This window comes from Prionailurus bengalensis, chromosome C2 (assembly GCF_016509475.1).
Source record: "Prionailurus bengalensis isolate Pbe53 chromosome C2, Fcat_Pben_1.1_paternal_pri, whole genome shotgun sequence".
Lineage (NCBI taxonomy): Eukaryota > Metazoa > Chordata > Mammalia > Carnivora > Felidae > Prionailurus > Prionailurus bengalensis.
Genome location: NC_057350.1, coordinates 118,673,301 through 118,696,411, shown reverse-complemented (window position 1 = coordinate 118,696,411; position 23,111 = coordinate 118,673,301). Strand labels below are relative to the sequence as shown.

The 23,111-nt window shown below is 33.1% G+C and overlaps 1 protein-coding gene across 2 annotated transcripts in view; it reads right to left on the bottom strand.

Annotated features, from left to right (window-relative positions):
* Positions 1-345: 345 nt before the first annotated feature.
* The window catches only part of PLOD2 (procollagen-lysine,2-oxoglutarate 5-dioxygenase 2), a 101,484-nt gene continuing 78,718 nt past the window's right edge, over positions 346-23,111 (bottom strand). Inside the window, exons 10-20 of one of the 2 annotated variants that reach the window (XM_043595204.1) lie at positions 22,887-23,008; positions 17,185-17,289; positions 11,895-12,020; positions 9,467-9,608; positions 8,258-8,320; positions 7,142-7,255; positions 4,316-4,381; positions 3,149-3,253; positions 1,866-2,012; positions 1,630-1,755; positions 346-1,462 (exon numbers count right to left, since the gene is read on the bottom strand). In XM_043595204.1, the coding sequence (XP_043451139.1) occupies positions 1,307-1,462; positions 1,630-1,755; positions 1,866-2,012; positions 3,149-3,253; positions 4,316-4,381; positions 7,142-7,255; positions 8,258-8,320; positions 9,467-9,608; positions 11,895-12,020; positions 17,185-17,289; positions 22,887-23,008 (1,272 nt within the window). In that variant the 3' untranslated portion in view covers positions 346-1,306. The remainder of the gene's footprint in view (positions 1,463-1,629; positions 1,756-1,865; positions 2,013-3,148; positions 3,254-4,315; positions 4,382-7,141; positions 7,256-8,257; positions 8,321-9,466; positions 9,609-11,894; positions 12,021-17,184; positions 17,290-22,886; positions 23,009-23,111) is intronic. The other variant, XM_043595205.1, reaches the window with a different exon arrangement.

The following is a 23,111-nucleotide window of genomic DNA, read 5'->3' as shown; positions in this document are numbered from 1 at the left end:
ATAATAAAGAGACCAAGAGAAACTTATTTTAAATTACTTTATTTTTCATAAGTTTCTAACACATGGTGTTAGAAAAATGAATTTTGGCACCATGACTTAGAACTTTTTTTTTTTCAAGTTTAACCTTTAAATTAAAAACAGTAGCTACAATAAGTATATTTAAACTGCACTCAGAAAAATGGTGAGAACTCAAGACACAAATTTTTTTGTGCTGGGGAATTTTTTTTAAATGGGATCAAGAAAAGGTAATCAAAAAAGTAAGAAGGAGGATAAAATGGGAACTAGGCTGGGAAGACACAAAGGTGAATAACTCTCTAAAAAGGAATGAGGAGGGAGACAAAGGGCGAGGAGAAGAAGAAAGGCTCACCAACTTTATTTTCCTGATATAAAATTCAAGTACTTAACAAAGTTTTTTTTTTTAATCATAAAATGCTACTACTAATCTCATGAAATTTTCTTTTCCTCATTATTTTCTAGAATTAAAATCAAAAGTCTGTTTTGACTTAAAGACACTTGCTGATCTTAGGTTGATACTTGATATACTTTCAATAATGGAAAGCTGTGAAAGCTTTCCTAAATCTAATACCGACTCAATATAATCCACCTTGGAAAATTCATCTGAAGGAATAGAGGCCTGGATTTGTAATATAAATGTAACCAAAAAAACTCTGTTTAACAATATAAACAGAAATGTTTTCAACTGGCTTTGTACCTCAATTGTGTTTTATACTAAGTGTCTTGAGGAAAAACATTGTGTGATATTTATTGTTCTCTGAATTCCTTCAGTAACTATTAGAAAAGGTACCTGCATAGGTCATCAAAAAAGTACTTACACAATTAGTTGTATACAAATTCAGTTATAACTCCAGTTTTCCAATGATTCAAAAATTGTCAATATTCATTTATATTCATTTTGTCTACACGTTGATAAATAACATTCTTCCCGAGCTTTCTTAATAATAAAATATTATTAGTCTCACTTGTCACTTGTACATTTGTAGCTGAGTATCTGATCAAATGAAACACGAAATCAGAAAGTTGCCATTATTCTCAGAGACAAAAGGCATAGAAATAAATATTTGCTTTTACTTTTTTTCTTTTCTTCTTCAATCTGTGTTTTAAGGCTCAGAGCAGACATTATGAAATATCAAACAATTTTTTACAAAAAGTTTTTCAAACGTTTGGCCCAAAGTGAAGTTGTTCTGTTGAAGTTATTTAAATATTCCTTTCATCTTCTCAAGCACAACTCCAAAGACATGTTCATCCATTCCAAAAGAAAAATTCATTTCTATGAAAAGTAAATAACTTAGGGGTCTATAAATGACACTGCAATGTATCTCGTTCCATTTTTAACAGGAAGTCCTTCATGCAAATGTGTGAGTCTCCCTGGATGCATGAAGCTCCAGCCTTTTCTGGGTGATTCAATAGAGCAGTTGTACCTCAGAAATTTGCATCCGCCTCCCTAGAAGAGATGGAACAAATAAATGTATCAGCTTATTGTTTAATTTCTAATCGGTGGCAAAATTCAAATTATGCCCTCTGAGCAGAATTTTTAAAAAATAAGGCAAAAACCTTATCGTAATGACATATTTCTTTTAAGAAATGTAAAAAAATAAAAGCCATAATTACTTGAAAATCTTCTCCCACGTTATTGAGTGCAATGTTGATGGTAAATGTAGAAGCGTCATGATGAGGGCGAAGAGAGCGTTGCCTTTCAGGGGAGTATTTTACTACAAAATTCAATAGTGCAAACCCCTAAAAAAAGCAAAGTAAACCAATGGATTTGCTTATTAATAAAAATATAAAATAGCACGTTTGTGTAAAAACTAGTAGGAGGTAGACGGGAGGAATGGGAGCATAACTACCTTTGTATAATAACCTGCAAAGACCTTCAGTGTAACGGGTGCAATAAACTCCCGGATAAAATGAAGCCATACATTCTCCAGATCAATTTGCTTCATGTGGATATCATCAGTTGGGACATTTTCATAACCACCAGATATACGGCTATCCTAGAAACAGCATTAATGATGTCATAAAGCGTGGTCCACATGCAATTCACATTTATATTACCTTGGAATTTTTTTCAACCACAAGATCATAATAGACAATAAAAATAACAGTTGTTCAATTATGGTGTACCATCTGCTTTAATTGCAAAACTATCAAAATAACTTAGATAACATGGCTTTGCAAATGTATCAATGATGAAGCAAAGTATTGCAGAGTCAATGGACTCCTTTCTTACTTACTAATATGCATTTGAGGTCTGACTATCAAGTAAATAAAACTTATTTCCAAAGCCTTCCTATGCCCTCTAAAAAAATTAGTATTTTACAGTAACCCTTCAGGCAGTCTTAGATACTTGATGGATAAAGATTCTGCCAGTCTGCTCTTTGGATCCCCTGTCACTGAAAACAGGCCTTCCCTGCTATGTTCCCCACTTCAATTTTATGACACCTCAAGTCCTTCCATGATTGCTTTTTATTATCCTACAACCTGCTGGCTTCAGGTTCCTTCTCATACTTTGAACTTCGGCTAACTAGCTGGGGTATGAGGTTGAGCAGAGGCAGTAATATTAGAGAATTCTAGAATTCCTTGGTATTGTTAAGGAGCAGGCATGTGCAAATTCTCAGAGGAAAAGAAACACATTGAACCACCAACAGTAATACTTCCTGCCAAGTCTTTGACACTGAATGTAAATTCAGTACTGAATTACACCAATGGCGTTCAAACAGATTTCTTCTTCCAACGTTTACACACAAGAAAAAGCTTTGGCAGTGAACCAGATAAACTTTGTCTTGGTATTTTCACTACAGCTCACTGTGAAAACGCAGAGAATAAAAAGTGGCCTTGGAGAAGACTTAATAGCACACAATAGGCATATATTTCCTTACCATTCCAGCCTGGAGACACTGACCTTTAGAAACTATCCAGTGTAATTGTATACATAAATGAGAAACTGAGGCCAGATAGATTGAACGTAACCAGAGTTCTCTTGACAGCCTTGGCTAGCCCCTGCGTTGAGGTACATAAGTCAGAGATATCTGACAAAACAGACAAATCTCCTCTAAATTCTCAAAATATCCACCCCCCGCCTCCTATCCAACATACACATTATAGTTCTTTGTGTGAAAGTACAACTCACATGATGCTTCCCCCCAGACCACTGGCCATAATGCTCCATTTCTTCCACCAATTCATCACAGGCTTTTTCAGAAAAGATGGGAAACCAAAAGACATCGGGACAAGGCTATAAAACAAGGGATCATCATTAAGAGAATAATATTTTGTGTCTTTTAACTAATAAATAGATTGCAAAAGTAATTGGATGGAATACTCAATACTCATCTCACTTAGATGCCTTTTTAAGAGGTTTGCCCAATATTATTGACATAACTGTTACAAATGTTAGTTTTTTTTAAATGCTAATACTTTTTTCTTTTTGCATTTTCACATCTGTAAAATCAAGACATATCTTGGACTCACATTTGACCAGGCAACCACTATGATGTAGCTGTAATGCTACAGTGTATGTATACTTGATCAAATTTTCATAGTTTCACCTTGTGTGTATGTATATATCAGTGTGTGTGGATGTACATGTGTGCATTTAGCTGGTGTTGCACTTGAGTTGACTTGCCCTTTAAATTTTTTTTAATAATGTACACTATGATTTGCCATTGAAATGGAAATTATTATGCATACAGTGCCCTACAACATATGATAACATCTATACCTTGATAAGTCTAAAATAGCTCTTCCAATATGTATAAAATTAAAAATTCTAAATGACTAGAAAACGTTATGTCATAGTTTAATTGGCAGTATTCTGGTCATTTCTTACAGTACACAAAATAACAGAGCATCTCAGAATCAAAGATGCCTTACGTTCTCTGAAATAAGGTATTAGCAACAGTTTGGAACACTAACCTAAAACAGAGTTCATTTTTTAAAAGACATCTTTGAGAAGAGACTGTTAAAGATCAATTTCTTGCAAAGATACACTTTTATTAAATGAGGGCTACCTCAGAGATTTGCCAAAGATTCCTTACTTTTAGTGGTTTGGGACAGCTATAACATTTGAAAGTATGGCCAAAACAGGGAATGATCTTAAAATTATGGTTGATCTTCATGTTCTATATTTTTACAACTATATGATCCTTAAGGTTAATTAAGCCACATGATTTTTATCTACAAGATGGCTTCTCCACTTTCACAACACCTCTGATAAAGCAATATTGCATTAATATTCTTCCCTTCTGGAAAACATAGCAAAAGTACTCTACACATCATTGAAATTATTAATACAAACCTGTTCAACTATATTTTCAGTGAAAATCTTTGAATAATCCCGGTTTATATATTTTTCTTTCCAGTCCTATCAAAAAAAAAATCAATTGCACAGAATAAAGCAAATACCTTTTAATAAATAATAGAAAATATAAAGTGTATGCATTTTAGAAATTGCTCAATTTATAAATGACTAGTGTATTGGACAAAAAAGGAATTTTCAGAAACCAGTTTATGCTTGTTAAACTTTGTCTGACTCTATATGTTCACATCATTCTATGAAACATGAAATTTTTATTTATGAATTTTTAGACCTCAGGATTTTAAAATTTGTATGCTGTATTCCATGCATAAGCACAGGGATAGGTAAATATGGGCTTAAAAGTTAATGGTAAAGAACAAAATCCTAACAAATATTAGTAAAAATAAGCAAATTAATCAACTAGGGTCTTACTCATATATATAGGACTTTGAGAGTGAATTACTCTAAAATAGTTATGATATTTTAAAATGTATTTAAATTTTCTCTCTTCACTTCTGTTTTTATTATGTATCAAAGAATGATCATGGATTACTAATATTTTCATTTCTTTTAGTTACTGAAATTAAGGAATAGAACCATACATTAAGAGAAAACTTGTCTTCATGCTAACTCAGGAATCTGATTCTTCTTTGATAAACCACATACTAAGGTATCTCAAGTTGTGTCAATATCAGCTAAGGAATTCTCTTCCTGAGTCAAGTGTTTAATTTAAGAATCACATATTTAGAGAGTATAAATGAAAATGTGGAGACATTTTGTATCAAAAAAAATCTTGTATTTAGACATGTTTAACAAAATTCTTAATTTTCTCTTTACAAAGTATAAACATGGGGAACCAGAAGGGAAGACTTGAGGTATAGACTCAAAATAATTCCAATCAAAATATGTTTCAAAAAATATTTGTCTGAAATACATCTTTTAAGCCATATTTCAGAGAAACCCTGATAATGTGTATGCCATTCTTAGATTTTGCACATCTCTGCTTATATGTAGATCATATGAAAGAACCAAAGTTATCTTCAAATTCTTTAAATAAATTTCATTTATACTTCGTATATAATTGTAAGAATCAAATTACTCTATTATCTCATTAATCCCTTTAATACTGATTAGTTCTCTGATTTCAGAATATGGAGGAAATTAGAAAAAAATCATTTATAACATTTCAGAATCTTTAAGTATTTTTTATGCATCATTATCGATTTTTTGAAATTAAAAAAAAAATTCCTAAGATCTCACATTAAGGCATTAACGTCTCATTTTAGACCACCTTTCAAATATCATTTAACAAACTCTTACTTGACTAATTTTTTAGAAGTTCTGATAATAGGACAATGGTTGAATATTTTGCTATGGGACATCCCTCATGAGGTGTATTGATCAGGGTAATCTACCAAAAACAAAACAAAGCCATGGAAAGAAAAGCAGTTCCTACTTACTTCTGATGTTTTCATTTCATATTCTCCAAAGTTATGAATCCTGACACAAATGTCTACAATTCAGGATATAATTTGGGACATTTTTTCAGGAGCTAATATTACCCAACAAATATAATAATTCTATTCCTCAAAATAACCAAGAGGCTCAGCGCCAAAGTAAAATATGTAATTCCACCCTCACCACTTAAAAAGCCTCTTTTTAATTACACTCTTGTGAAAGATGAAGATATGTAGCTTAAACGAAACAAAAATACCTTTAAAATACAAAAATGTCAAAAAATGTTATTTTTCTATTCAACAGAGTCTTCAGAGACTTTGAATTTACTATTCCTGGCTGTCAACTACTCCTACGAAATAAAAGACAATTCTGATCAGGTGGATTGAGTCTTTGTAATTTAAAACTTTTACTATTGGCAAGGGGAAAGCTGTAAACAGTAGCATTCCAGAGATGAATACTAAAGAGAGTATTTTCCCTGGAATAAGCGTTCCAATTTGACTGAAGAGAATAGGCTCCAGCAAGACAAAAAAGGAATGAATTCCTTGAGGATTCAAATCTTTAAGATAAGAAATAATTTTAGAGTTTAGAAGGAAATAGTTTCCTCAATTTAAGACTTTCTATACATGCTGAATCCACTTACTCTGCAATTTTCTCTGGCTGTCTTTGGTGTACATTCAAAAAATTGTTATAAAAAATAAGTAAGATAAAATAAAATGTATTTTCTCAAACTAACTCCTTGAATTCTCTTCTTGAGCTACCTGTAAACAGTTTTTCTGAAATTACAATTAAAAATCTGATGATGCTTTTGAATATATAAAATAGAAATATTAAGAGAAACTGATCATTCCTTTCCCCATGCGTAATATACGTCTATATTTTAAAAATTCTCGGTCAAGAAATATAATCAATTGTAGCTTTTAAAAATATTTATTATTGGGGCGCCTGGGTGGCTCAGTCGGTTAAGCGTCTGGATTCGGCTCAGGTCACGATCTCGCGGTCCGTGAGTTCGAGCCCCGCGTCAGGCTCTGTGCTGACAGCTTGGAGCCTGGAGCCTGTTTCAGATTCTGTGTCTCCCTCTCTCTGACCCTCCCCCATTCATGCTCTGTCTCTCTCTGTCTCAAAAATAAATAAAAAAACATTTTAAAAAATTTATTATTATATTAAATTATTATAATTAACAGAGTATTAATTATAATTAATATTATTATACTAAATTATATTATTTTTGAAAGCTACAATTGATTACATTTTTAAACTGTTTTTTAAACTTTAACTTTTTAAAGCTTCTTATCACATTTTCATGTTATTAACCCAACTGATTTACATCTGAAAATAAGAAATAAATGAAGTTGAGTATGAAGTACATACCACAGGATTTTCAAATATCTGCCAGAGGTCATTGTTATAATGTGAAGTATTGTAATTAGCAGTTGATAAAAGTCTTCCAAATTCATGTCTATTAGAAATGTACATAAACACACCCTATGTGCCAAAGAATAACAGTATTAACAATCTTAGAGGAAAGTACAAGAAAATAAACTTAACCATAGGAAAAATATATAGGAAATATTAATTTCAACTTTTATATCTCATTCCTGAACATGCATTTTATTTCTCATATAAAAACATGCATGATTTAAAATAAAAGAGAGAAAACTTTTATTAATTATAAATTCAGGCACCACACAAAACTAATTGATAGCACTGACACTCAACTGAAAAAAAGAAGAGGAAGAATGACTGTTTTTGTCCCTTTCTCATTGATCCTAGATGTAGACATCAGGGGAAAAACAATTCCTGTTTGAAAGCAGAAATATTTTTGAGACACCAAGTGCAATGAATTGTACCTCTTTTGGCTTCTTTCCCTTTCAAAGAAGATGTCACATTTTTAAACAAGATTTCAAATGTCAGTATTTTTACATCAGACTATTTCATTCTCTTATTGTCCTGATGTTTAAAAACTGAACACAGAAATTATTTGTTCATTAAAGGCAGCTAAAGAAAATCAGTCTCGTATCCTTGCCTTAAACGAAATAAACTTGGCAAAAACCAACATGGTAAGGTTGTTTCTTTTTGTACCTGTTTTAATGGTAAAAGAGTTAGTTATTAATAAAAAAAAATAATGATGAAGGGTACCCAGATCTCATTTTAATCAAGATATACTTTATACTTACTCCTATTTCTTCTCTCCCTTTAAAAAACAAAACTAGAAAAACCAGTGAAAGAGATTTGGGTTTAACTTTCTCATCTGTCAACCATAAAATGTACATCAGCCTGAAGAACTAAGAATTTAATATCACACGATGCCCATCCCCAGCACACAAAATATACGTACACATACACTAATTAAGAACCAATGAATACCAACATTTTACCATGCTAATTGGAAAAAAGACTGTTAAAGAAACTTTACTGCTAGGCAATATACCATATCTAGTATTAATTAAACAAACAAAAATAAATAAAAATAAATAAAAATAACACCTTTGGGGGGCTGAGCATTTGGAATGTTTCCGGAGTAGGGGAGTCTTTTTCCCTTTGTAAAGTCTAAAATGAAGAGAAGCATTGGGTAAGTTGACCTGCACACCCATACTCTCTCAGGTATTCTTAGGTAAATAAAATTAGCAGCCCTTGATCAAAAGCTGACATTCTGAAATGTCCTTCATAGACAACATGCATAACAAGCAAAGCTTATAGTGCACACAAAGAAACAACTCCAGCCCAATTTTTTTTTTGGTCAAACATAAATCCAAGCTCATTCCTTAGTAGAGTTTTCATTAGACACAAAATTAAGACAAAGGGGAAAATGTGTAAGACAGGCCATTCCAGGACGCGCTGTTGAGTCAAATTAGCAAAAGATGAGCACAAGTTATAATCACAAGTACTGAAGATACTCGATATAACAATGCACACAGGCTTGTAGGAAAAACACATACACTCCAACAATACATGCCTTATTAAACTAGAAAAAAATACTTGCCAACTTTTCTGATTTTTTCCAAAATCACATTTGTATATGTAAATTTGAATAAAATAACCCAATCATTTCTAAAACAGAAAACTATACAAACAGGCTTTACAACATTTACACATTTTGAAAAACAAACTATTTTCCACGATCATTAAAATTCTACAATGAAAGTATATTTGTAGAAAAACAATGTATCGTTACTTGTCACACAGATCAAATACACTCCGTAACTCATGCCTTCTCCTAGTATAGTGGTGAGGAGCGCCTTTTGAGCAGTGTGCAGTTTGTAACAACAGAAATAATGGAGACATTGATTTCAGAACAAAAGTGTGTTCTTCTTAAATGTGTAAAGGATTGTTTCACCCAGACTTATCTAATTAATTTAACTAGGTCAGGTTTCCACTATAAAATTTTGAATGAAAGTAAACATGATTTCTTAGAAATGCAAAGCTGATTTGCAACAAATCCATGTTTGTGACTGAAATCTTTTTGTTGTTTATGAGTTAGCCTAAGCACCAAAGCTAACATTTTTCAAACTGTTTCTACAAATGGTCACAAATTATGCTCTATAACTTCTCCCAGTTTTTTTCAATAAAGAAGCAAAAAAATTGGCTAGTACTTACAAATTAGAAAGAAAAGGAGCATCAAAACAATGACACATCAACTGGTAAAGCAGGCCACTTTATAAGAACATTCAAGCAAGCCATCATTGTATACCCTACCATTTCTCTAGCATTTCGGCACAGAGCCATATCAGGATCCAATTTATCACGAACAAAATAGTTCCTTTCATTCATCTCTGATCGGAGCGTCTTTCCCTTAATTAAGTACACGTTAGCCATGTATGGGATATTCCATATCCCTCTGAAAGTAAAGAAAAAACATTCCAAAATACCAGAAATTAAAATATATATATATTTAAAGGTTTATTTTTATGTTTTTAAAATAAGTGCCCTGTATGTTTTTAAATTTTGTATATATAAATTATTGAATCAAATTACATGCAAATGCAAACACATTTTATGATATTTAAAATACATGCACACACATCTATGACATTACTTGTTACACACTACATGTTTATTTGATAAATACTAACTCCTTATATAAACTTCACTTTAAGACTGTTATCTGTTTAGCATTTTGACTATAATCCTTCATGTCATTGTTAGATTATAACACAGAAAGTATTTCCACTTAGGATCAAGCAGAGTGATAGCAAAAATAATCTCACACACACACACACACACACACACACACACACACACACCCTATGGTGTACTGCAACCAGCTCACACTGGCTCCCAGAACACTTAGCTTCACTTCCCAAGTCTAGACTCAGTGACTTCATGTTGGAAGCTTGAAATCAGCCATGGCAGGAGCATTTACATCACAGAAACTGGCAAACACTACAAATCAGGGCATCCCTCAACCCCAAGATCCAGTTGTTACACATTCACCAGCACACCACTGAATACAACCTAAAATTTTCCTAAAATATATTCTCTGGAAATTCACTAAGCCAGCTCAAATTTCTGTAGAAAGAGAAGATAAGAAAAAATATAGCTAGAAGTACATGCGTGTTGAGAGACACTATTTTGTCCTTTATTCTTCCCCACATTTGTCTTCTCATTCTGAACATGACTCATTTCCTAAGAACAGCAAGTAAGGTTTCGCCTGAAGGCATATGCCTGTTGCTTTTAGAGAACAAAAAGGAAAGATCTTGACCAAGGAAATGTAGTTAGATATTAAAAGGAATATCATTTCACTTAGTCTTGCTAGAGGAGCCTCAAAGGAAACAGCCATAAAAATATACAATGTGTCATCTGATTTCAGAAATTTATCACTGGGGGAGTAGGCAGTGTCTCAGTTTTGAAGAAACACACACACACACACACACACACACACACACACACACCCCTACATGTGTACATGTCATAAGATGTCATTCCTTCATGTAGCTTTTGGCCATGAAGTGCATTCTTGTATTAACTAGATCAAAAGCCTCTCCCATATTCTTTTTCTTACACTTTAAACAACAGTGACAGGAAGCTGCACAAAATATCACCAGTGCCTAAAGCAACTTAAATGAAACATAAATTCTCTATTCCACTTCTGTGAGCCCTTATTTCTGCTATACCCACAGATAGTATCAGGCATTTGGTCTATACAAATCCTCAGAGAGACGATAAAAGTACTTTGAAACAATAGTATATGATCTGAATAGTGTTTTCTCAGCTATCATGCTCCTTAACCACAGCTACCAAAAGCTTTTATCATATTTGTATTATTCAAATTTATTACTATTTTCACAAGCGAAACATCTTTTTCATACTCAGCTGTTCAACAATAAATGTGTGGGTTCTTTTACTCTAAATTTAGGGGCACGTATATTTACTCATGAAAGAATGTTTTCGCTTTTAAGTGGGTGGATGCATCTGAGAAATTAGGCAAAGCCCTTAACACTCAGTGAAGATGGCCTCTGGTCCATCATCTGTAGAAAAAATAAAAGATAACATGCCTCTCTATCTTACCTTAGCAAAACCACACTATTACATTTGTGATATTTTTTAGTCTAAAAAATACCAACTGTTGTCTCTGAAACAGGTATCAATCATGCACACACTTTGTAGCAAGCATATTCTTTTCAAACTCTAGAAATGGAAACCAGACATTAGTGAAGAAAGTGATCTTTAAAGTAGAATACTACCTATTTCACACAAAACTCTTGTCGTAGGAAATGGTGGAAAGTTATGGCCTTTGGTATTGTTTTTGTTGGTTACCTTGTAAATTTTAAAAGCTATCAAAACAATTTTCATCCTGGGCGCTAGAAAAATCAGCTGAACAAAATTCCTTTTCTAAACTTCGAACTAAATACTACTACTCCTCCGACAGCTATCTCTGGCTGCCCCTATTAACCATGTAGTGTCTCCTACATTTCCCACAGCAGGAAGTTTGTTCCTGTGAAGATTTAGAATTTCAAAAACAGATTCTTTTAATATTAGTTTTACACCAGTATTTCAGGATTCCAGGTTTTCAAATTTCCATTAATCACAAAGAAAAGAGGAATAAAAATTCAGGTAATGTTAACAAGACCACATTTTGAGATTATGGCACTTTTACAGTAAAAGAGTAGATCAAGTAACTTACACTCTATTCCCTTGAACAATATCTACATAATCTTCCGATCGAGCATAGTATCCATCAGGACTCAAAGCTCCCCAGAAGTTGGACCACAGTTTTCCATGACGAGTTACAAGAGGGGCAATGATCTTTCTAAAGACAGCGTGAGAGAAAAGCAAATCCAAGAAATTATTTATACTTAAGTTAGTGCTGAATTGTGTGTTTTGGGCTTAGCATGACACCAAAACACTAAAGTTCATTCAATACACACATGGTAAGTCCAAAACACTGAATTCTACTCCTGAAACCAATATTGCACTGTAAGTTAACTAACTAAAAATTAAATAAAAATAAATAAGAAATGAAGAAAAAAATAAAAGAAAAACGAGAATTTCTTTCCACTTTTTCTTAAGCACACTAATTTTCTTAAAACAAGTAACAAAAAAGAAAAATTGAAAATGCTAATGAAAGTCTAAAAGTGACTTTTAAAATAAGTCAAACTACTTCCATTATTTAATTATGTTAAGTAGTTCAGAAATTATGCTAAATGAAATCAAATATTTTCACCGTCATTGAGAAGACATAATAGTCCCTGGCGTATTCAATTATTCAATAAATATTTGTTGAGTGAAAAAATGAATAAAGATGAGGTTAGATTTTTATAAATATGCCAGTTTTCCTAAAGTTAAGTCCTGAATCACTTTAAAGTATGTTTCTTTTTTAATTTTTTTTATAACTTATAAAATGGGTTGTGCTAGCCTGGCAACACTGAACATTCTTCTGGTCCTTCAACTACTGTAAAAAACAAAATAGGTGGTAATTGCCATAGCACTCGATCTGACTACCTACCAGGAAAGTAGTCCCTTTGAGAAAAGCACGTATTACAAATTCAAAATAAGTCACATTTTTCTTAGGAAAATCTAATTTATAATGTGTTAACACTTTCCAAATGAGGTAACAAAATCCGAAGCTGCTCTAGAATTACTTTTAAAATGAAATGAACTATAGTAGTGGCCATTTTTTTAAAGTTTATTTTGAGAGACAGAGAGAGGATGCACAAAGGGGAAGGACAGAGAGAGAGAGGTAGAGAGAAAATCCCAAGCAGGCTCTGCGCTATCAGTGCAGACCCTGATGTGAGGCTGTATCTCAAGAAATGTGAGATCATGACCTGAACCAAAACCAAGAGTCAGGTGGAAGCTTAACTGACGAAGCCACCCAAGCACCCCTGGTGGTGTCAGTTTTTACGAAAATCTCACACGTCTTTATCCATTCAACAGTTGATGGATATTTGGACTCTCTCCATAGTTTGGCCATTGTTGATAATGCTGCTATAAACTTTGTGCTGCATGCACCCTTCGAATCTGTACTTTTGTGTCCTTTGGGTGAATAACTAAGAGTGCAATTGCTGGATCATAGAGTAGTTTTATTTTTAGTTTATTTAGAAACCTCCATACTGTTCTTGAGAGTGGCTGCACCAGGTTGCATTCCCACCAACAGTGTAAGAGGGTTTCCCTTCATCCTTGTCAACACCTATTGTTTCTTGTGTTATTGATTTTAGCCATTCTGACAGGTGAGAGGTCATATATCATTGTGGTTTATTTGTAGTTCCCTGAAAAGGAGTGATACTGAGCATCTTTTCCTATGTCTGTTAGCCATCTATATGTCTTCTTTGGAAAAGTGTCTATTCATGTGTTATGCCCATTTCTTAACTGAGTTGTTTGTTATTCAGGAGTTAGTTTGGTAAGTTCTTTACAGATTTTGGACACTAATGCTTTATCAGATATGTCGTTTGCAAATATCTTTTCCCATTCCATAGGCTACCTTCTAGTTTTGTGGATTGTTTCCTTCACTGTGCAGAAGCTTTTTATGTTGATAAGGTCCCAATAGGTCATATTTGCTTTTGTTTCCCTTGTCTTTGGCAACATGTCTAGTAAGAAGTTGCTGGGGCCAAGGTCAAAGAAGTTGGTGGCTGTGTTCTCCTCTAGGATTTGATTGTTTCCTGTCTCACGCTGAGGTCTTTCATAAGCCATTTTGCATTTATTTTTGTGTATGGTGTGAGAATGGAATATTACTGGGGTACCTGTGTGTCTCAGTTGGTTAAGCATCTGACTCTTGATTTCAGCTCAGGTCATGATCTTACACTTCATGAGATCGAGCCCTGCATCAGGCTCTGAGTTGACAGCAAGGAACCTGCTTGAAATTCTCTCCCTCTCTCTCTGCCCCTCCCCTGCTTGTGCTTTCTCTCTCTGTCAAAATAAATAAACTTAAAAATATATTTAAAATTTAAAAAAAGAATGGAATATTACTCAGCCATCAAAAAATGAAATCTTGGCATTTGCAACGATGGGGATGGAGCTAGAGTGTATTGTACTAAGTGAAATAAGTCAGAGAAAGATAAATAATACATGATTTCACTCATATGCAGAATTTAAGAAACAAAACAGATGAATGTATGGGAAGGGTAGGGGTAAGAGAAGACAAAAGCAAACCACAAGAGACTCTTAATGATGGAGAAACACCAATGGGTTAATGGAGGGAGGTGGGTGGGAAATGGGCTAGATGGGTGATGGGTACTAAGGAGGGCACTTGTTGGGATGAGCAGTTGGTGTTGTACATAAGTGATGAATCACTAAATTCTACTCCTGAAACCAATATTGCACTTTACGTTAACTAACATTTAAATTTAAAAAAAGGAAAAAAGAAAAAAAAGAAAACCTCACACAACGCCTCCATGAGGAAGTTTATGAACCAGGTATTCTCAACAAAAAAACTATTTCATAACACTCCAGTCTTGAGAAGACCAGGTGTGCCCTTTCTCTTACTCACAGAAAAGTGAATCTATAAAGACATACCATACAAAATGGTTATTTTGGTTTATTTTTCCTGGTTCCTTTTAAAATGAAATGTTAACCAAAAACACTTATATTCTGTTTTGTTTAGAATATCTACAATATAAGATATAATGTGTTGATTTAAGAACATATATTATGTTGATTTAAGAAATAATTCAATGGTAAAAAAAAGAAATAATTCAAAGGTAATAACTGACAAGATCAAATATATATTTAAAAAATCTTGTAATTTATAATCCCAGCTGCCTCCCAAAGAAGGCTGGGCAAAGAAATGGAAATCAAACTCTGTCTGCAGTGTGCCTCAATATTTTTGAGTATTGAAATACAGTAGGCCCCCTTACCCATGGTTTCACTTTCCATGGTTTCAATTATCCCAGGGTCAACCATGGTCCAGAAGCAGATGATACTCCTTACGGTGAATCATCAGATCAATAGAAGCCTAATGCTACATCATACTGCCTGCGTCATTCACCTCACTTCATCTCATGCACTGGCATTTTATCATCTCACATCATCACAAGAAGGGTGAGTACAGAACAGGAAGATATTTTGAGAGAGACTTCATTCACATATTTTATTTTTATTATAGCATTTTGTTATAATTGTTCTATTTTATTATGGTCATTAATCTCTTACTGTGACTGATTTAGAAATTAAATTTTTACGTAGGTATGTATATATAGGAAAAAACATAGTATGCATAGCGATTGGTACTATCTGCAGTTTCAGGAATCCACTGGGGTTTTGGAACATATCCTCTGTGGATAATGGGGACTCCTGTATCAGGATGGCAGCTAGAGGATGCTGAATTACATGATATTACTGAAGGAGTAAAATTTGGAGCAAGGCAGTAAATGGCAGAGATAGGAAGAGGAAAGGGAAAAGAGCTGATGAGATGCTAGAAAGCCACATGCCCTAGGATGTGACCCATCCCCGTCCCTCTAACTTTCAGTCTACTAAATCTCACAACATTTTTGGTAGATGTAAATTTTTTCTGAAAATTACATGTTTGGATACAGAAGCAAGAACCACAAATGTCATACGAACCAAAACCTTTGATCAGTAACAGAAATTTATGGAATTGGAGAAATATCCTGAGTTTTACTGGCACTTCAAGAACAATGGCCCCAGATGGCAGCTGAGTTACTTATGAGGTAATTTTATTTGTTACAAGGTTTAAAACATTAGGTTAATATTAAAGGGGATATATGCTTAATCCATAGTATAAATTCATTAAATAGTTCACTAAAAGAATAGTAAGTACCTACAAAAGTGTCATATATAGTAAAAACATACAAAGATTATTTTTAAAACGTGCATTCCACAATATTGAATTTAAATCAAAGTTAAGAGGCAATTAACACTACAAATTCAAGATAATATTACTGAATTCCACTAGGTTTTAAGAGTTACAAATTACAACTATAGCCCTTCCCTTTATCTCTAGGATAACCTAAATGCTTTTCCTTGCCTTATTTCCAAATCCTTATTCATATGTTTTGAAAATTGCTTGTAACTTATAGATAGTTATCTTAGATAGATAAGCATCTATTGCTAGATATACAGTGGGGCTGTATATAGAGATTAATACTAAGAGATCTTGGATTTTGAAGTAATAACTAAATTCTCAAATTGGCAAATTATATTACATACAGAGTAGGTTAGAATAGCATAACAGATTTCTTATATATTTTACTAAAAAAAATAAAAACAGTAATTCTAACATTTCACTGTTAGCCATTCTATTTGCTAATTGTGTTCATATATATAAACATACTTAAAAACAATACTGGTCATTTAATAAGCACATACTGTGTTAATATATATAAACACACTTAAAAACAATACAGGTCATTTAATGAGCACATATTAAAGGTATGCTATGCTATTGATAAGAGGATTAATAAGTATTAATAGGAATAGGAGTAATATAATAAATGATTAATATCATTATAAGCTGGTATAGATGGTGTCTTTTTCACACTTCAGTTAAATAAAAATAGGTACTGCTGAGTAATAATCATTAGTTCAATACTAAATAAAATCACAGATCTCTGAAATTTTTTTTCAAATTCTAAGAACTTAGATCTCTGTTTGCAATAACTTTTCAAAAGATCATAGGTTTTATGAATTCTAATTTAAAAATACCTACAGAGAAAAAAATTCCAAATTTTCCAAATAGATCATAATTTCATCTAGCTTTAAACAGAAAAATAATCCAACTATAATTGATAAACATTGCATTTGTGATTGTAACTAATATTAAATACTTCTAATTTTCATCAGGTTGTTTTCTTTTTGACTCCTTTAAAAGAAAACTAATCAGAATTGAAAGTTATAAGGTATAGAAAATAACTTCATGGGATTCCCCTCAATTCACTAAACACAGATAAGTATAGTGTGCCCACATAGACACAGAAAATGATTGTTATTTTAAATAAATCGACATGAATTTTATGTAGTACCTGTTTTGTTCAATCAAAATTTTTAAGGTCCTTGGATTTGTCAAAACAACATCTGCATCGATACTGAAATAATAATCACAGCTTTCATCCTGACGGCAAAAATCCCTAACATTGAAAAGGAAATAATAATTAGATAAAATATATATTTGCTGGTTAGAAAATGTCAACATAAAGCTTATATATAAAATAAGGTTTCTCTCACATATTTTTTTCTAATTAAAATAGTTAGACAATATCCAAAGGGATATTGTCTTAAATTGCAAAATAGTTTGTCAACATACATATTCATATGTAAATCAACACCAAAAATTTTAGGTTAAGTGAAATACATTTTCAAGCCACTAAAAGATTTAAGACATAAAATATCCAGTCAGAATGACAATTTAGAATTTAGTATTTAGTCCTCTCTGAAAAGGAAACACAATTTATCTCCATGTATTTATCAACAACTTTTTCCACAAATCAAAATGCTTTTTGCACACGCGCGCACGCGCGCACACACACACACACACACACACACACAGTGCAAAATCTTGCTTATCCAACAACTTAATTTTAAGTATATTTGGAGATACAAATGTATAACTCTTTAGGTATCAATAATTTTTAATCTTGATTTGCATGGAATTCTAAGATATCTACTCCCCTGCTTATTATCAGGGGTCATGGACTATGATATATGTTCTTCTTGGTAGTGTCTGTAGCATTATTATCAGGAACAACAAAGAAGGAGCTACTTGTTATACACGTGAAATGCTTTCAAGTATTATGGTTTTTATATTTGGGGCTCTCTGCTTTCAAGCTCCTCTCCTCCACTGTTAATCCTAGTCCTCACTTTCTGCTACTGTCAGTATGTATCCTTATACCCCATTTGTTTCTAAGCAACTGTCATATAGGACAGCAGACATGAAACTTTGCTAAAGTTGTGCAAAAAATTAGAGAAAATTTTCTTTAAATTTTGTAATTATATATGGTGTATTTGTAATTGTATATGTATGTATTGTGTATGTATGTATGTATATGTATGTATGTATGGTGTATTTGTAATTATATATGGTGTATTGTAATTATATATGTAAATATAGATGGTAACTACAGACTTATGGTGGTCATCATTTCACAGTGTATACAAATATTGAATCATTATGTAGTACATCTAAAGCTAGTATGTTATAAGTGAATTATATCAATTAAATAAATGAAATAAATAAAATAAAAACAAAACAGCCAAAATTATTTTAGAAAAAAAAATTGAAGGAAGTTTACTACTTGATTTCAAGATTAATATAAATCCCTGGTAATAAAGTGTGGCATTGGTCTAAGATCAATGAAACAGAAAAGAGAGTTCACAGTCACTCATAAATATTCAGCTAATCGATTTTTGACAAAGCCAAGTCAACTAAATAGGAAAAGAAAAACCTTAAAATAAAAAAAAAGGGTGTTGAAACAACTGGAATTTCATTTGTAAAGAATAAAATTTGACCTCTACTTCACTCCAAACACAAAAATATATTCAGAATGAACCGTAGATTGAAACATCTTAAACATAAATGCTAAAACAATAAAGATTATAAAATTCCAAAGAATAGTTCATGACATTGGAATAAGAAATACTTCTTAAATAGAAAATAAATTCAATAAGCACAAAGCATAAAAGAAAAAAAGAGAGAAATGGAATTTTATTGAAATTCACATTTCTTCTCATCAAAAGACAGCACTAAGAAATTAAAAGACCAAGCCACAGAATGAAACGCATATTCACAAAACATTGTACACACAGACACACACCCATACAACCCTCTTCTAGACAGATTATATAATGAACTCCTACAAATTAATAACAAAAAAGACAACCCAATGTAAATGAAAATGCACAAAAAGATGTAAATAGATACTCCACAAATGAAGACATATGAATTAGTCTTCAGGGAATTAAATTACAATTGCAATAAGATACACAATAAAGTGGCTAAAATAAAAAAGATGGGCAATATCAACTGTTGACAAATGTGGAGCAGACAGAGGTCTGTTACATTGCTGCCAGGTACGTACGATGGTACAACTATCTTGGAGGACTATTCAGTCGTTTCTTATAAAATTAAACATACATCTACTCTAACCCTATGTCCTAGTTAGTCTACTCCTTCATATTTTCCCAAAACATACTAAAGCCAAATAGGTCCACATACACATATACACCTCTTATAAGGAATCTTCATTAACAATCTTATTCAAATGGCTCTAAACTGGACATGACCTAATGTCTAGCAACAAGCAAGTGGAAAATGCACTTGTGGTATATTCATATGATAGAATATTAGTTAGCGATGAAAAGGAATGAACTGCTAATAACTACAATGACATGAGTGAATGAGAGAACACTGTGCTGAGCCAAAGAAGCCAGACACAACAGAGTATATTTAAAAAAATAAATAAATAAAAATAAGTTCTGAATTTGGATCCAAGGTATTCTCCAGTGAATAAACTATGAAACCATCAGTTTGGTCTTTCTGAGGCTTGCTTTCCTGCCTATCCCTTTACTCCCACATCAGGCACTATCCAGCACTCTGAGCTCTGAGCTTCCACAGCACAAGATGAGAGGTCACCATGACTCATTCACCTTTTTCTCAGCAGGACTTAACCCACTGCTGGCATATCTAATCAACATTCACGGAGAAATCATTGTTTTTATTATTATCAGAATTTTACTAGTAAAATTGCAGTCTGCAGTATTAAACGGGATAAACAAAGGACCTAAAAAATTTCTTCTGAGGGTTATGGTATTATCGAGATCATTTGGTGACTAGAAAGGAGGAATACCCTTTTCAGTCTGAAACACACATTTTTACCATGCAAACCTTCAGATAGTCAACATCTAAATCACTGTTATATCAGTCATACTATTCATTTGTCTGAATAACTTTTTTATTTCTTATTTTAATTAATCTCTACCCCCAATGTGGGGCTGTAACTCACAACCCAGAGATCAGGGGTCACATACTCTTCTGACTGATCCAGCCAGGAGGACCTGTCTGAGTAATTTTAAAAATCTTGATCTAAAGTCCAGATAATAGTCTGATTAAATATGTTGACTCTTACCCATAATATATCTTTCCATCTCTCTCTATATATAATATCCATTGGCTTTTACACATAAATACACACAAACACAGATAGAGTCTAACATTCGAGGTGTGCTCATGAACATACACAAACAGACATGCACACAAGACAGTCGAGACACCCAAGTTTAGGATACTAATTTTGAAGAAAAGTTGTTTTTCTTTAAGCTTCTTTAGAATTTAGCTCAATTATGAGCTAAAATCTAAACAATTTAGAAATTGTTTAACCTAAATTGATTAAAACATACATTTCTTACTTGACACATCCCCAAAGGCAAGGGAATTAAAAGCAAAAATGAACTACTGGGACCTCATGAAGATAAAAACTTCTGCACAGCAAAAGAAACAATCAACAAAACTAAAAGGCAACCAATGGAATGGGAAAGGATATTTGCAAATGACATATCAGACAAAGAGCTAGTATCCAAAATCTATAAAGAGCTCACCAAACTCCACACTCAAAAAACAAATAATCCAGTGAAGAAATGGGCAGAAAACATGAATAGACACTTCCCTAAAGAAGACATCCAGATAGCCAACAGGCACATGAAAAGATGCTCAACGTCGCTCCTCATCAGGGAAATACAAATCAAAACCACACTCAGATATCACCTCATGCAGTCAGAGTGGCCAAAATGAACAAATCAGGAGACTATAGATGCTGGAGAGGATGTGGAGAAACGGGAACCCTCTTGCACTGTTGGTGGGAATGCAAATTGGTGCAGTCACTCTGGAAAACAGTGTGGAGGTTCCTCAAAAAAAAATAAAAATAGACCTACCCTATGACCCAACAGTAGCACTGCTAGGAATTTACCCAAGGGATACAGGAGTACTGATGCATAGGGGCACTTGTACCCCAATATTTACAGCAGCACTCTCAACAATAGCCAAATTGTGGAAAGAGCCTAAATGTCCATCAACTGATGAATGGATAAAGAAATTGTGGTTTATATACACAATGGAGTACTATGTGGCAATGAGAAAGAATGAAATAGGCTCTTTGTAGCAATGTGGATGGAACTGGAGAGTGTGATGCTAAGTAAAATAAGCCATACAGAGAAAGACAGATACCATATGTTTTCACTCTTATGTGGATCCTGAGAAACTTAACAGAAACCCATGGGGGAGGGGAAGGAAAAAAAAAAAGAGGTTAGAGTGGGAGAGAGCCAAAGCATAAGAGACTCTTAAAAACTGAGAACAAACTGAGGGTTGATGGGGGGTGGGAGGGTGGGGAGAGTAGGTGATGGGCATTGAAGAGGGCATCTTTTGGGATGAGCACTGGGTATTGTATGGAAACTAATTTGACAATAAATTTAATAAAATAAAATAAAATTAAATTAAATTAAATAATTAAAATATAAAAAATTTTAAAAATTTAAAAATTAAAAAATAAATAAAAAAGAACATGGCCTGTTTCTGACCCTATCACAGTCAAGGATTGCTTTTCAGCTTTTTGAAATTCTGTCTTCCCATTGTTTCATTTGAAAACTTTCTGTTCTGTTTCATTTTTTTCTAGGTTTATTGAGATATAATGGACACTTATCATTGTATAAGCATAAGGCAGACAATGTGTTGATTTGATACTTTTATATATTGCAAAATGATTACGACCATAGCCTTAGCTATGACCTACATCCCGTCACCCAGTAACCATTTCTCTTTTGTTGTGAGGTCATTTTAGATCTACTTTCTCATCAGCATTCAACTATGTGATACAGAATTATGAGCTATAATCATCATGCTGTACATTAGCTCTTGGTAGTTTAATTTGATTAGTGCTGATGAATTACTACTTTGTGCCAGGCCCTGTGCTAGGCACTGAGACTTAAAGAAAAATGGGACACAGTTCCTGCCCATGAAGATTTCTAGCTCCTCCACTAGCTGGCTGGGCAGACTTGCTTAACATATTTAACCTCTCTGTTTCCTTGTCTAGAGACTGAAAATAAAAAGAACCAATTCATAGGTTATTGAAAGGAATAAATAAGATACTACATGCAAGGTATTTACCACAATGCCTCACACAGTATAAGCACTCATATATAGTAGTTACTATCATACGAATTAATTACTCATATATAGTAGTTACTATCATCTGAATACTATCATCATCATCTAATACGATAGTTAATATTTTATTAAGGGCTCACTGCAATGCTGTCTTCTTTAAAGTATCTTCACCAATTTTGCCTGTTGAAAGTAATTTCTCCTTTTCCTTTTCTTAGTACTTTGCATCCTCAATTACTACTTCTTCCATTCACTTTTGTTAAAGATAATTGCACCTGTATCGTTAATGTCCACTAAACTGTGGGCTCCTTGAGGGCAGAGACTATTTCTCATTTATTTCCATTCATTCATTATTCATCATTTATTCATTCATTTGACAAGCATACATTATAACCATCTGTTATATACCAAGCATTATGCTAGCCACTGGAAATATAGCAAAGAACAAGAAAGTCATAGTCTGGTCCTTGCTATCAAGTTTGGTAGTAGAGATAGAGAAACAGGTGATTATCGACCAGCCTATGAAAGGAGTAGGCATAGGGATTTATTAGGAAAACAGAAAACAAAAAAACATACATTCCCATGTTTCTGGCTTCGGCTTGACTTAGGTTTTCTTCTGGTCCTACTATTTTTATAGTACTGATTTCATGTTTAGCTTTATCAAAAAATACCTTGATGTCCTTTTCATGATAAACTTCCTGTAACATATTTTAAAAGTCAAAAATTAGTGCCAAAATGACAATAGGATGACTGAAGTGTTCATACATAGGGATGGCATCCCATTCAAAGTTGTCAATTCCA